The sequence below is a fragment of the Bombyx mandarina genome, chromosome 22, assembly GCF_030267445.1.
Source record: "Bombyx mandarina strain Sakado chromosome 22, ASM3026744v2".
Classification (NCBI taxonomy): Eukaryota; Metazoa; Arthropoda; class Insecta; order Lepidoptera; family Bombycidae; genus Bombyx; species Bombyx mandarina.
The window spans coordinates 7,368,252-7,381,936 of record NC_143228.1 but is presented as its reverse complement, the minus strand read 5'-3'; the positions used below and the strand labels follow the sequence as shown (position 1 = coordinate 7,381,936).

Genomic DNA, 13,685 nt, shown 5'->3' with positions numbered 1-13,685 from the left:
ACACACCACTACTAACCTTGAGAAATTTCGTCAAAATGTATATTGTATTGGCCTAACAATTATCAAGCTAAAATGAATTATTCCTTCGCAGTAGGAATAGGCAAGCATTGTTTTGCTTATTTCAATAACTGGCCATTACAGAGAATTAGATAGGAAACTGAGGTTCATCACTTTTAGTTCGTAACACAGGATTATAATATCTATGGGTATTTTCCAACTTTTACATTTTTTGTTTGGGTGGAATAAAATGAATAAAGTTGGCGACGTATTGAATAACGCTCAAACAATGTTTAAGTCTCCTTTGCAACGCGTAATACTTTAGGACTTCTTCTTTCAAAATGTCAGAATCCATTCTTAAATGCTAACGTGAATTATATGGACTGAAAGATTTTTTGTTTTAATATTATAATCCTGCTTTTGTCGAATTGAGGTAGGCTTTAACGAAAACGTGCTTCGAACGCACTTAAGGTAACGCTGAATAAATGAATGGAAAGCTTTCCTTTATGTGTTGTGCTTAGCAATATTAAAACGATAACAGGTAGAATAAAATTTGTTTGAATATTTTTTAGGTCGAAAATAAGAAGATAAAATCAGTGTTCGTTTGTAGTGATTTATTTTGTTACTTTTATTATGTAATTTTCTGTAGGTTTATATATTATTTTAAAGGATAAACTAGTGAAAGAGCTCTTGGTCCATCTGATACGACAACACAACGTGAATGCATCGCCCACCTGATGACATGAGGTCAATAGTCAAATAATGGCCGTTCAATACTTCAGACTAGCCACCTAAACCTAGATTAGAGACTAGAGACCATCTAGCATTAATTCTTTCCGATATAAATTGGCAGTTTGGTGGTAGGTATTTACCCATGTGGGTTCACAAGATGCCCTACCAGTAATTACGCAAATTATATTATTATAATAAATATAATATATATAAATAATTAAATTATATTATATATAGTCGCATCGTTCGATATGAGCTTACTACACGTCTCATTCTGTACCCCACGGCGACTATGAGTTCTTTAATGTTAGTGATACTAAATTGACAGTCATATTTAGTGGTACTACAGCAGCTTACGATATGCAACATTCAATTCTAAAAGTATGCGGTGTCGCAATATACAGATATCATATCTTTTAAACCAAATATTTATTATACCCTCCTAATTACCAGAAACTTGAAATAACGTAATTTTATTTATTGTAAATGCGCCACCCACCTTGAGACATAAGTTCTAAGGTCTCATACAGTAACAACGGCTGCCCCACCCTTCAAGCCGAAACGCATTACTGCTTCACGGCAGAAATAGGCGGGGTGGTGGTACCTACCCATGCGGACTCACAAGAGGTCCTACCACCGGTATTGTAAAGCTCGCATTAGAGAGAGATACGTTTTTTTTTTTGGGTAGATACCTCTTATGATGTACCCGGGCTGAAAGGCACAGAACACAAGAGCCGTAGTGCAAATATTACTACTCACCCTAAGATATGACGTTGATGGCTTGATTGCTATATCATCTTCAACGGAAACACTAAATTGTTTTGTGCCAGGTACCTTGTCAAAATACGAAAACCAACATAAATCTCGTCTGTACTATTCATTAAACATTTACACAAATATTCCTCACCGTAAACATTACTTTAGAGAAGCAAGATAAACAACGTTAATAGCTTTTCAGAAAATTCTTTAGAAAATGTTGATAGCCAATTAATTATATAATTATATATAATTGTAAATAACTACTAAAAAGGGTCAATTAACTCACGGTTCGTTTGAGGTTTCTCTACATCAACATAGTTTAAAACAAAGTCGCTTTCTCTGTCCCTGCATCCCTATGTATGCTTAAGTCTTTAAAACTACGCAACGGATTTTGAATGGATTACTGCTTCACGACAGGAATAGACAGGGTGGTGGTACCTACCCGTGCGGACTCATAAAAGGTCCTAACACCAGTAATTACGCAAATTATAATTTTGCGGGTTTGATTTTTATTACACGATGTTATTCCTTCACCGCGGAAGTTAATCGTGAACATTATAAAATTATTATTGAAGTGTTAACTTTTTATGGGAAGGTAAACCGCTTCGTTACGTAACGCGTTACGGTGCCAGTCTGTCTTCTCTTTCTCTCACGCATACGGCAGCGGTACTTAGAACGTATGTAACTCCTAACTATTTATATATCTCTTTCAATTTATGTTACAATTTACCTTACATTATTATATTATTATACAAAAAATAATAACCTGAGCTTTTTCTCAAATTGAACAATTTTAATATTAAATAGTTCAACTTAGATTAGTACAAGTTATCACTTCTGTCGGCGTCTCGAAAAGCACAGGTTTTTTTTGTCAATAATAACTGAGTATAGTTAGTTTAAGTTCAGTATGATAATAAAAACGGCCAGGTCTAATGCAGGTCAACGTTGGATGCTAATATACAAGTGTGCCTCCAGTGAAACGGTTCTATTTGCGGGTCAAATCTCGTTTCGCGAATGCAATTTAGTTAGGTACCACAACACTGCTGCTCGCACGAGATTAACCCTGTTGCCGCAAACAGCGAAACCATTTATTCTTCATCTGGATTTTAGGAATTCCATCCAAAATAATTACTTGTGTTTTTTTATGTGAAGATGTAAATTCGTTCGAAATAAGTTAAAACCATCAAAAAATCGATTCCTGTATATACTATCGATGATGCACTCCTTTGAAAACAACGTGAAATAATAATAAGATCTTAAGTCTGAAAAGAGTTACTTTAAGATATTTCTTAGGGTAGCGGGGTTTTTAAATATTTTCAAAAGGATTCCGTTTTTAGTGAAAAGTATAAAAAGTAGCCAAACTGAATTTGGTTTTGAAGGAAAAACGTCTAGAGCGCTGTTTGCAATTCGAATTAACAATCAGCCTTTTCCCGTTTTATCTTTACATGAATGACCATAAAAACTCCTTTGAAAAACCGAGTTGCGTTTCAAAGTTACAAGCACGGAATAACAAGTGAGCGCTTTTTAAGTGTTATTATTAATTTGTATAATCTATATATATATCGGCGCGATGGATGATTCACGCATTTAAAAGAATCACTTTTAGTTATATAAGAACTGTTTAGAATCAATTGTGATGTAATGACACTCATTGTAATGTAAAACAACACGTGATTTATAATCACTACGTGTTATTTCATTACTTAACCTAAAAACTCAAACACGTGTTGATTTGCAAAAATCACTATAAATACCGGCCGCTCTGCCGACGACGATTCATTCGTGTTCGAGCCGTAGGACAGTACGGATCTCTCCGGAAAGTTGTTACGCTTGTAGCGAAATATAAACAGTGTTCGTGAAGTTCTCGTGAAGTTTTCGTTCAGAAGCCCGACATGAGTCATCATCATGAAAGTAATAACTGTGACGTCAGCAATGCTGACGTCACACTTTTTAAAAACAATACGGAGGTTAATTTTCCGTCATCAGAAGTGGGATCACATGCTGCCACCGCTCAGCAACAACCTGAAGCTACATCACAAATAGAACCACACCATGGATTAAATACTACAGGCGATGCTGGGAGTTCCTTGGAACAGGAACAGGAACAGCCACAATCAGCATTGCTTAACGCACCGATGAGCAGCGTACCGCCACAATTCATCATGCAGATGATGCATGTGATGCAGCAAATGTCGGAACGCTTAAGTACAGCAGAAACTAAGATACGTATAAATGATATTTACCTACCATCATTTGACCCCGATACTAGTGTGGGAGTACGTGAGTGGTGTCAACATATCGACAAAGCCATTGAGACTTATCGACTCAACGACTTTGACATACGCATGAAAGTTGGCAGCCTCCTAAAGGGAAGAGCGAAGATGTGGGTTGACGATTGGATGGTCACTGCAGCTTCGTGGGCTGAGCTGCGCAACAATCTTATCACGACATTCGAGCCAGAAAATCGCTATTCTCGAGACATAGCTCGATTTAGAGAACATATGTACGACTCTTCAAAGGACATCTCGGAGTTCTTGTCACGAGCTTGGGTCTTGTGGAGGAGGATCACCAAAGACAAACTATCTAATGAAGATGCAGTTGAAGCAGTTATTGGTTGCGTGAATGACGAGAGACTTAGGATCGAGCTACTGAACACGAGAGCCACAACAGTCCCAGAATTGATATCTGTTGCATCATCAGTAAGAGCCATAAAGCGTTTTCACGAGGGCTCAAATAAGCTGAGTACAAATAAGCGTCCCCGTTTTTCGAATTCTACGTCATCAAATTCATCCTGCCATATCTGTAAAAGAACTAATCACACCACCAACGAATGCTACTACAAAATGGTTACCGAATCAAAGCCCGAACAAAGAAACAAAACAACAACTGAGACAACGAAGGAAGTAACCTCCTACCAGAACAATAAAACAATAATCTGTTCATTCTGCAAAATACCAGGACACAGTTTTGAAACATGCTTCAAACGTGAACGAGCATTGACATCAATCGTAAATTACGTTGCTGGATCAAAACTATCTCCGATTCAGGTGAAGTTTGGATCAAAGAGTTTTCAGGCAATCTTTGATAGTGGCGCAGAATGCTCACTTATGCGGGAATCCGTAGCAGCTCAAATACCCGGAAAAAGACTACAAACGGCAGACTACTTGAAAGGAATTGGACAATTTCCTGTACTTTCAATAGCTACACTGGTAACGGTAGGTGTTATCGATAACATCAACGTTGAATTACAGTTTCACATAGTGGCAGATTACGAGATGACTACAGATAGTTTAGTGGGTATGAACTTGATAAACAATACGAACCTAACTATGACGATCACTTCGGGCGGAACGAGGCTAACACGTCAGCCACATGTTAATCAAGTTCAGTGTATAAATCCAATTTTCGATAAACTGGATTGTGATCTCACAAATGAAGAAGATATCGCAAAATTACGCACCCTTCTAAACAAATATCAACACCTGTTTATCAGAGGGTATCCAACAACTCGTGTCAAGACAGGTGAACTGGAAATCCGCCTGAAGAATCCAAACAAATATGTAGAACGAAGACCTTACAGGCTCAGTCCAATCGAACGAGAAAGGGTGCGAGCCATTGTGAAAGAGTTGATGGAGCATGGCATTGTACGCGAAAGCAAGTCCCCATACTCCAGTCCCATCATCTTGGTGAAGAAGAAGAATGGTGACGATCGCATGTGCGTGGATTTCAGAGAACTTAACTCTAATACCTTACGGGACCATTACCCGCTGCCACTAATTTCAGACCAAATTGACCAATTGGCCAAGGGGCAATTCTTTACAACCTTTGACATGGCCGCAGGGTTTCACCAAATACCTATTGCAGAATCATCAATTGAAAAGACAGCCTTTGTCACACCGGATGGGCTGTATGAATATACGACTATGCCATTTGGATTAAGTAATGCATGTTCAGTCTATCAACGATGCATCAACAGAGCTCTGAGCTCGTTAATAGGGAATGCAGCTCAAGTCTACGTCGATGACGTATTAAGCAGATGTGAAAATATCGCAGAAGGGCTGTCAAACATAGAACGTATTCTAATAGCACTACAAGATGCGGGCTTTTCCATTAATGCTGATAAATGCAGTTTTTTTAAGCGTTCAATCGAATATTTGGGTAACGTAGTATCTAATGGACAAGTCTGGCCAAGCCCACGGAAAATAGATGCTCTGGTAAAATCGCTTGTACCAACAACACCCAGACAAGTAAGACAATTTTGTGGATTGGCTGGCTACTTTAGAAAATTTATAGCAAACTTCTCACGCATAATGATACCACTATACGAGTTGACCAAATCAGGGGCTAAATGGGAGTGGGACGAGCGCCATGAGAAAGCAAGAGAGAATGTCATTCAGTGCTTAACATCAACTCCAGTACTAACACTATTCCAGGAGGAAGCACCTATTCAATTGTACACAGATGCAAGTAGTTTGGGATTCGGAGCAGTACTGGTACAAGTAATTGCGGGACGACAACATGCAGTTGCCTTTATGAGCATGAGAACTACTGAAACAGAAAGTCGCTATCACTCTTATGAATTAGAGACCTTGGCAGTAGTCCGAGCGATAAAACACTTCCGGCAGTATCTTTATGGACGTAAGTTTACAGTTATCACAGACTGTAATGCACTAAAAGCATCCAAACACAAAAAGGACTTACTCCCTAGAATCCACCGTTGGTGGGCATTTCTACAAAACTATAATTTTGAGGTTGAATACCGCAAGGGTCAACAGCTTCAACACGCAGACTACTTCAGTAGGAACCCAGTCGAACTCACAGTGAATATAATGACCAGAGATCTAGACTGGCTGAAAATTGAACAGCGACGTGATGAAACACTACGAGCTATAATGGATGGTATGAGTAATAACAATCCAAGCAACGGCTATATGCTAGAAAACAATGTCCTCAAGCGTATCGTACAAGATCCAACCTTCGGACACCGATACTGCACAGTGGTACCCAGGTCCTTTCAGTGGAGTTTAATAAACTCCTTCCACACCGCACTGAAACACCCTGGCTGGGAAAAGACGTTGCAGAAAATTAAGGACAGCCACTGGTTTGACAACATGAGCACGAAGGTACGAAAATTTGTTGACAATTGCGTGGTCTGCAGGACATCGAAAGGAGCATCTGGTGCGGTACAAGCTCAAATGCACCCGATTCAGAAACCGTCTGCTGCTTTTCAAGTAATACACATGGATATAACAGGGCGTTCTAGAAAAGTAGCTCATCATCAACTCCGTCGGGCACCGCAACCTGGAGACCAGATAGCCGTATCGGCGGAAGAACACGACCCTCCAGCATCAGCCGGTGAACCTATATGAGCATGTTCAACAATCAACTGATTAATTAATACAAAGGTAAAAGTTTTATTTTTGATTACCAAAATTACACCACAACATAAGTACCACAGTGTACGCCTCAACAAAAAGTACCACAGTGTACGCCTCAACAAAAAGTACCACAGTGTACGCCTCGGCAAAAGTACCACAGTGTACGCCTCGGCAAAAGTACCACAGTGTACGCCTCGACAAAAGTACCACAGTGTACGCCTCGACAAAAGTACCACAGTGTACGCCTCGACAAAAAGTACCACAGTGTACGCCTCGGCAAAAGTACCACAGTGTACGCCTCGGCAAAAGTACCACAGTGTACGCCTCGACAAAAGTACCACAGTGTACGCCTCGACAAAAGTACCACAGTGTACGCCACAATAAAACACTACACAAAATAGGTTACTTTCAAAGTAACCTAAAAAAGGTACACAGATACCAATCTCAGAAAAAGGACATTCTATTATTTCAGATAGACCCCAAGAACTCTCTGGTGATTCACCATAAATGAGCGGCTGGTGCAGAGCGCGCACCGCCTGTCAGTATGGCCGTATCGGCGCGATGGATGATTCACGCATTTAAAAGAATCACTTTTAGTTATATAAGAACTGTTTAGAATCAATTGTGATGTAATGACACTCATTGTAATGTAAAACAACACGTGATTTATAATCACTACGTGTTATTTCATTACTTAACCTAAAAACTCAAACACGTGTTGATTTGCAAAAATCACTATAAATACCGGCCGCTCTGCCGACGACGATTCATTCGTGTTCGAGCCGTAGGACAGTACGGATCTCTCCGGAAAGTTGTTACGCTTGTAGCGAAATATAAACAGTGTTCGTGAAGTTCTCGTGAAGTTTTCGTTCAGAAGCCCGACATGAGTCATCATCATGAAAGTAATAACTGTGACGTCAGCAATGCTGACGTCACACTTTTTAAAAACAATACGGAGGTTAATTTTCCGTCATATATATAAATGAATTGCTATTCGTTAGTCTCGCTGAAACTCGAGAACGGCTGGACCGATTTGGCAAATTTTGGTCTTGAATTATTTGTGGGAGTCCAGAGAAGGTTTAAAAGGTAGATAAAAAGTTTAGGTCTTTCATTTAACGATTGAGGCACTACGAAGTCTGCCAGGTCAGCTAGTTCTTAAAAAAAAATTGATAACAGCAATTAATATTGCTTTCATAAATTTTCATAGTATCAATAAATTTTTACTTATAGTAACCAATAATATCCAATAAGCGTTTTTCGAAATCCGTCGTTCTACATGTAATAAAATCCTTAAGAGGCCTAGCGCCTAATTGAAGTCATCGAACTAGGCATTAATGAAAAATAGTTTCTATACAAATGTAGGTCATATATCCCTTGTGGAATATTATTCCAGTAATTAATATGAAACACACGTACAGCAAACAATAGTTGTACAGGCTAATGAAGTTGACTATAGCTTAATAATGCAATACTCACTCGTACAGAACTAATATTATAATATTTGAACTCGTTCAAGCTTAAGCTTAAGTATAATATGAACTAAAGTTTCAGTTATTTTAAATTTTGTAGGCTTTATGCAAACATGTATGCTTCAAATGTAAAATGGGTTATATCTAAGTTATTATTAGGTTGATCAAAAAGCATTATCTTGGTTAACAATAAAAAAAAATGATTATGTACTAGGAGGATCAAAAAGTAGTGAAAATGAGATAGAATATAATGACTATTGATAACTTAATAATTTACAAAAACATTCTCGCTCACGACTCGGTCGTGCGCGGACGTGCTTTCCGATCCGTGGCCCGCTTGCGAGCTGCGTCTCTGAACTCACAGTTGTGCTCGACAGTGTAGTGACCGTGAATACATCGTGCGTACAATTCAGTAGTGCGGACGTGCCGATCCGTTGGTCGCTTGCGATCTGCGTATCGAGGTCCATTTTTGTGCGCTAAAGTTTTGTAACCGCGAACCCACCCTTACCAACTGCCTTTTTCAAGGCAAAACCAATCGCTACGTTCAGCTTCCTGTGGCACTCACAGGCTAGCGATTTCCTAACCCTTCCCAAAACAACAGTCTTTTTCAAGACTAGACCCCCGCTCGCGATTCTGCCTGCTGTAGCACTATACAGCCCGAGCGGGTTCCTTTCCTTTTCCCCGCCGATTGCCGTTTTCACGGCATAGGCATTCCCCCCCCCTGCTCCTTGCTGTCCTGCAGCACAGGGGGGTTACAAATCCTATCCGGGGCCTCGCCTTTCGGCGAGTTCAACAAAAGTCCCGGGGCCGCCCCCCCCGGGCAAGAAGACCGAAGAATGGAGAAAGAAGACGTTAGTGATATTGTCGGGTTCCTCCGGGATAGGTACCCGTCAATTAGGGCCGAGTACCTAGAGTTTAGGGCCGCCCGTGGCAATCCCTCCCCCCCCGCGTCCGTCGCCGCGTATCTCAAACGTGCCTCGGAGGCACGCCGCGCGCCCCCCGCCGCCGCGTCAAGTTCGAGCGCACGTTCCCACGATGCGGCTCACGTAGCGCCTAACGCTACCCCCACCCCCGCGCCCGCGTCGTTTACGTCATCGCGCGCTTCATCCGTCGCGACCTCGATCGTTTCGAGTTCAGGCTCCGATACCGAATCGGAGATGGATTTCGAATCCGCGTCAAGCCCTCAGCCTGGAACTTCGGATGGGTTCCAAACCGTAACGCGCGGAAAAAAGCGTACTCGCGCCGTGGAGTCCCGGAGCTCCACGACGAAGCAAACTAAATCCGCGACCGCCTCCCGCCCGCAGGTAGTCGTGACACCGGAGTCGGACTCCGCTCGCCGCGTAACCCCGCCGCCGCGTCCCAAGCCCGCGCCCGCTCCTAAAGTAGCTGCCCCGCCCCCGCTGATTCTCCAGGAAAAAACTGCGTGGAACCGCGTTTCCCAGGCCCTTCAGGCAAATAAAATTAATTATACCCATGCGCGTAACGTCGCGCATGGGATTCAGATAAAGGTCGCAACGCCGGGCGACCATAGGGCCCTCTCTTCATACCTCCGAAAGGAGAACATAGGTTTTCACACCTATGCTCTTCAGGAGGACCGCGAGCTCCGCGTAGTAATACGCGGAGTCCCAAAAGAGCTAGATATCGAGTACATTAAGGAGGATCTGACCGCTCAGTCCCTCCCGCTAGTTAGTGTGCACCGGATGCACAGTGGGCGGGGCAAACAGCCCTACAACATGATTCTAGTAGCGCTAGAACCCACCCCGGAGGCCAAAAAGAAGATCGCATGTCTCACGACAATTTGCGGCCTATCCGGGATCTCAATTGAAGCCCCCCATAGACGTGGCACTCCCGGGCAGTGCTACAGATGCCAGCTTTACGGCCACTCGGCTCGTAATTGCCACGCGCGCCCCCGCTGCGTAAAGTGCCTCGGCGACCACGCCACACTAGATTGCTCGCGTGTTAGGGAAACCGCGACCGAACCTCCAAGCTGTGTCCTATGCCTTAAGCAAGGGCACCCCGCGAACTACCGTGGATGTCCTAGGGCTCCGCGAAAACGTCCGACCCACCCAGCCCCCCGAACCGTCGGCCCAAAGACTTCGGCGCCTTCAGTGCCGAAACCCGCCTTCGTGCCGGCTGCGGTTCCCACGGTGTCGGCGTGGAAAAAACCGCTGCCGTATACGAAGGCGGGAACGGAAACCGCACCCCCGCCCCCGCTCGTGACACGCCCCGCGCCCCAGCCCCTGCTCGCACCTCGCCCCGCGCCCGCGTTCCGTCCCCCGCAACCCTCTGCCGTCAACGACTTCGCGCTCGTGCGTGACTTCGTCACCGCAGTCAACTTCGACCGTCTGCGATCGTTCGCAGACGCGATACGTAGGTCGGTAACCCCCGAACAGCGGCTCGCAGCCGCTTTCGATCACATGGACGTCTACGAGTCCGTGTCGCGTACGTTATAAAATCTTTACCGATAATCAATGGCGCAAAAAGGTAGAGAAAAACCGTATTCCCTTACGTTAGCATTCTATAATGCTAACGGACTCGCGCGGCAACGCGATCAAATTTTTGAATTCCTCCGCGATAATCTTGTAGATATTCTATTAGTGCAGGAAACCTGTCTGAAGCCCTCGCGTCGCGACCCGAAAGTCGCGAACTACGTCATGGTTAGGAATGACAGACTCACCGCCTCCAAAGGCGGGACTGCCATTTACTATAGACGGGCCCTGCACGTTGTCCCTCTCGATACTCCCTCGCTCTTACATATCGAGGCGTCAGTGTGCCGTATCTCGCTGACGGGACACCAGCCGATCGTCATCGCATCCGTTTATCTCCCCCCGGACAAGCTCCTTCTGAGCAGTGACATCGAGTCACTGTTCGGCATGGGAGACTCTGTCATCCTGGCAGGCGATCTAAATTGCCACCACACTAGGTGGAACTGCCATCGTACAAACGTCAACGGTAGGCGTCTCGACGCGTTTATAGACGACCTCACCTTTGAAATAGTCGGTCCCCCAACTCCAACATGTTATCCGTATAACATCGCGCTCCGTCCGAGCACTATAGACCTGGCATTGCTTAGGAACGTAACTCTGCGCTTACGTTCCATCGAAGCAATGTCAGAGCTCGACTCAGACCACCGACCTGTCGTTATGCAGCTCGGTCGCCCTCACAACCCAGTCACTGTTACGAGGACCATGGTGGATTGGAATAAGCTGGGCACGTGCCTAGCCGACGCCGCTCCGCCAATCCTCCCTTGCGGCCCGGATTCGAATCCATCCCCCGAGGACACCGTCGAATCCATAAACATCATTACCGATCACATCTCTTCCGCGATCATTAGATCTTCAAAAGAAGTCGATGTGGAGGACAGCTTCCACCGCATCAGACTGTCCCCCGATCTTAGGAATCTCTTAAGAGTTAGGAACGCGGCAATCCGGGCCTACGATCGTCTTCCCACGCATTCAAACCGGATTCGGATGCGTCGTCTACAACGCGAAGTCCACTCCCGCTTAAGCGACGCGCGTAACGATAATTGGCATAGTTATCTAGAACAACTCGCGCCCTCCCACCAAGCATACTGACGACTAGCTAGGACTCTCAAATCCGAAACTACCGCTACTATGCCTCCCCTCATACGCCCTTCAGGCCAACCACCGGCATTCGATGACGATGACAAGGCTGAGCTGCTGGCCGATGCACTGCAAGAGCAGTGCACCACCAGCACTCAACACGCGGACCCCGAACACACCGAGTTAGTCGACAGGGAGGTCGAGCGCAGAGCTTCCCTGCCGCCCTCGGACGCGTTACCCCCCATTACCACTGACGAAGTTAGAGACGCGATCCACAAACCTCCAACCTAGGAAGGCACCCGGCTCCGACGGCATCCACAACCGCGCGCTAAAATTTTTGCCAGTCCAACTGATAGCAATGTTGGCTACAATTTTAAATACCGCTATGACGCACTGCATCTTTCCCGCGGTGTGGAAAGAAGCGGACGTTATCGGTATACATAAGCCGGGCAAACCGACAAACGAAACTTCTAGTTACCGTCCGATTAGTCTCCTCTCGACGATAGGAAAAATTTACGAACGGCTCCTTAGGAAACGCCTCTGGGATTTTGTTACCGCGAACAAAATTCTCATTGACGAACAGTTCGGATTCCGCTCAAAACACTCGTGCGTACAACAAGTGCACCGCCTCACGGAGCACATTCTGATAGGACTAAATAGGCGTAAACAAATCCCGACCGGCGCCCTCTTCTTCGACATCGCGAAGGCGTTCGACAAAGTCTGGCACAACGGTTTAATTTATAAACTGTACAACATGGGAGTGCCAGACAGACTCGTGCTCATCATACGAGACTTCTTGTCGAACCGTTCGTTTCGATATCGAGTAGAGGGAACTCGTTCTCGTCCCCGTCAACTGACCGCCGGAGTCCCGCAAGGCTCCGCGCTCTCCCCGTTATTATTTAGTTTGTATATCAATGATATACCCCGGTCTCCGGAGACCCATCTAGCGCTCTTCGCCGATGACACGGCTATCTACTACTCGTGTAGGAAGATGTCGCTGCTTCATCGGCGACTCCAGATCGCAGTAGCCACCCTGGGACAGTGGTTCCGGAAGTGGCGAATAGACATCAACCCCACGAAAAGCGCAGCGGTGCTCTTCAAAAGGGGTCGCCCTCCGAACATCACTTCGAGCATGCCACTCCGTAGTAGGCGCGCAAACACCTCCGCCGTTAGTCCCATCACTCTCTTTGGCCAGCCCATTCCGTGGGTCTCGAAGGCCAAATATCTAGGCGTCACCCTCGACAGAGGGATGACATTCCGTCCCCATATAAAAACGGTACGCGACCGCGCCGCGTTTATTCTAGGACGACTCTATCCAATGCTTTGTAGTCGAAGCAAACTGTCCCTCCGTAATAAGGTAACTCTCTACAAAACTTGTATACGCCCCGTCATGACGTATGCAAGCGTAGTGTTCGCTCACGCAGCCCGCACCAACTTGAAATCCCTTCAGGTTATTCAATCACGATTCTGCAGGATAGCCGTCGGAGCGCCTTGGTTCCTTAGGAATGTGGATCTCCACGACGACCTGGAGCTCGACTCCCTTAGTAAGTATCTACAGTCGGCATCGCTGCGCCATTTTGAGAAGGCGGCACGACATGAGAACCCTCTCATCGTAGCCGCTGGAAATTACATACCCGACCCAGTAGACCGAATGGTAAACCGTCGACGTCGCCCAAAGCACGTCATTACGGATCCTCCTGATCCATTAACGGTGCTTTTAGGCACCACAAGCACCGGTCACCGTCCTCGTCGAACCCGTCGCTTGCGACGAAGGGTTCGACGAGCGA

At 45.1% G+C, this 13,685-nt stretch overlaps 2 protein-coding genes across 24 annotated transcripts in view; both read left to right on the top strand.

Moving 5' to 3' along the window:
* Stacl (SH3 and cysteine-rich domain-containing protein) overlaps positions 1 to 13,685 on the top strand; it is a 182,620-nt gene that overhangs the window by 37,841 nt on the left and 131,094 nt on the right. The gene's annotated exons all lie outside the window — the stretch shown is intronic.
* LOC149500321 (uncharacterized) lies at positions 3,706 to 7,720 on the top strand. The gene is made up of 2 exons (XM_089736864.1): positions 3,706 to 5,203; positions 5,618 to 7,720. Exons 1-2 carry the CDS (start codon positions 3,834 to 3,836, stop codon positions 6,855 to 6,857), a joined length of 2,610 nt encoding a protein of 869 aa, XP_089592990.1. The 5' UTR covers positions 3,706 to 3,833; the 3' UTR covers positions 6,858 to 7,720.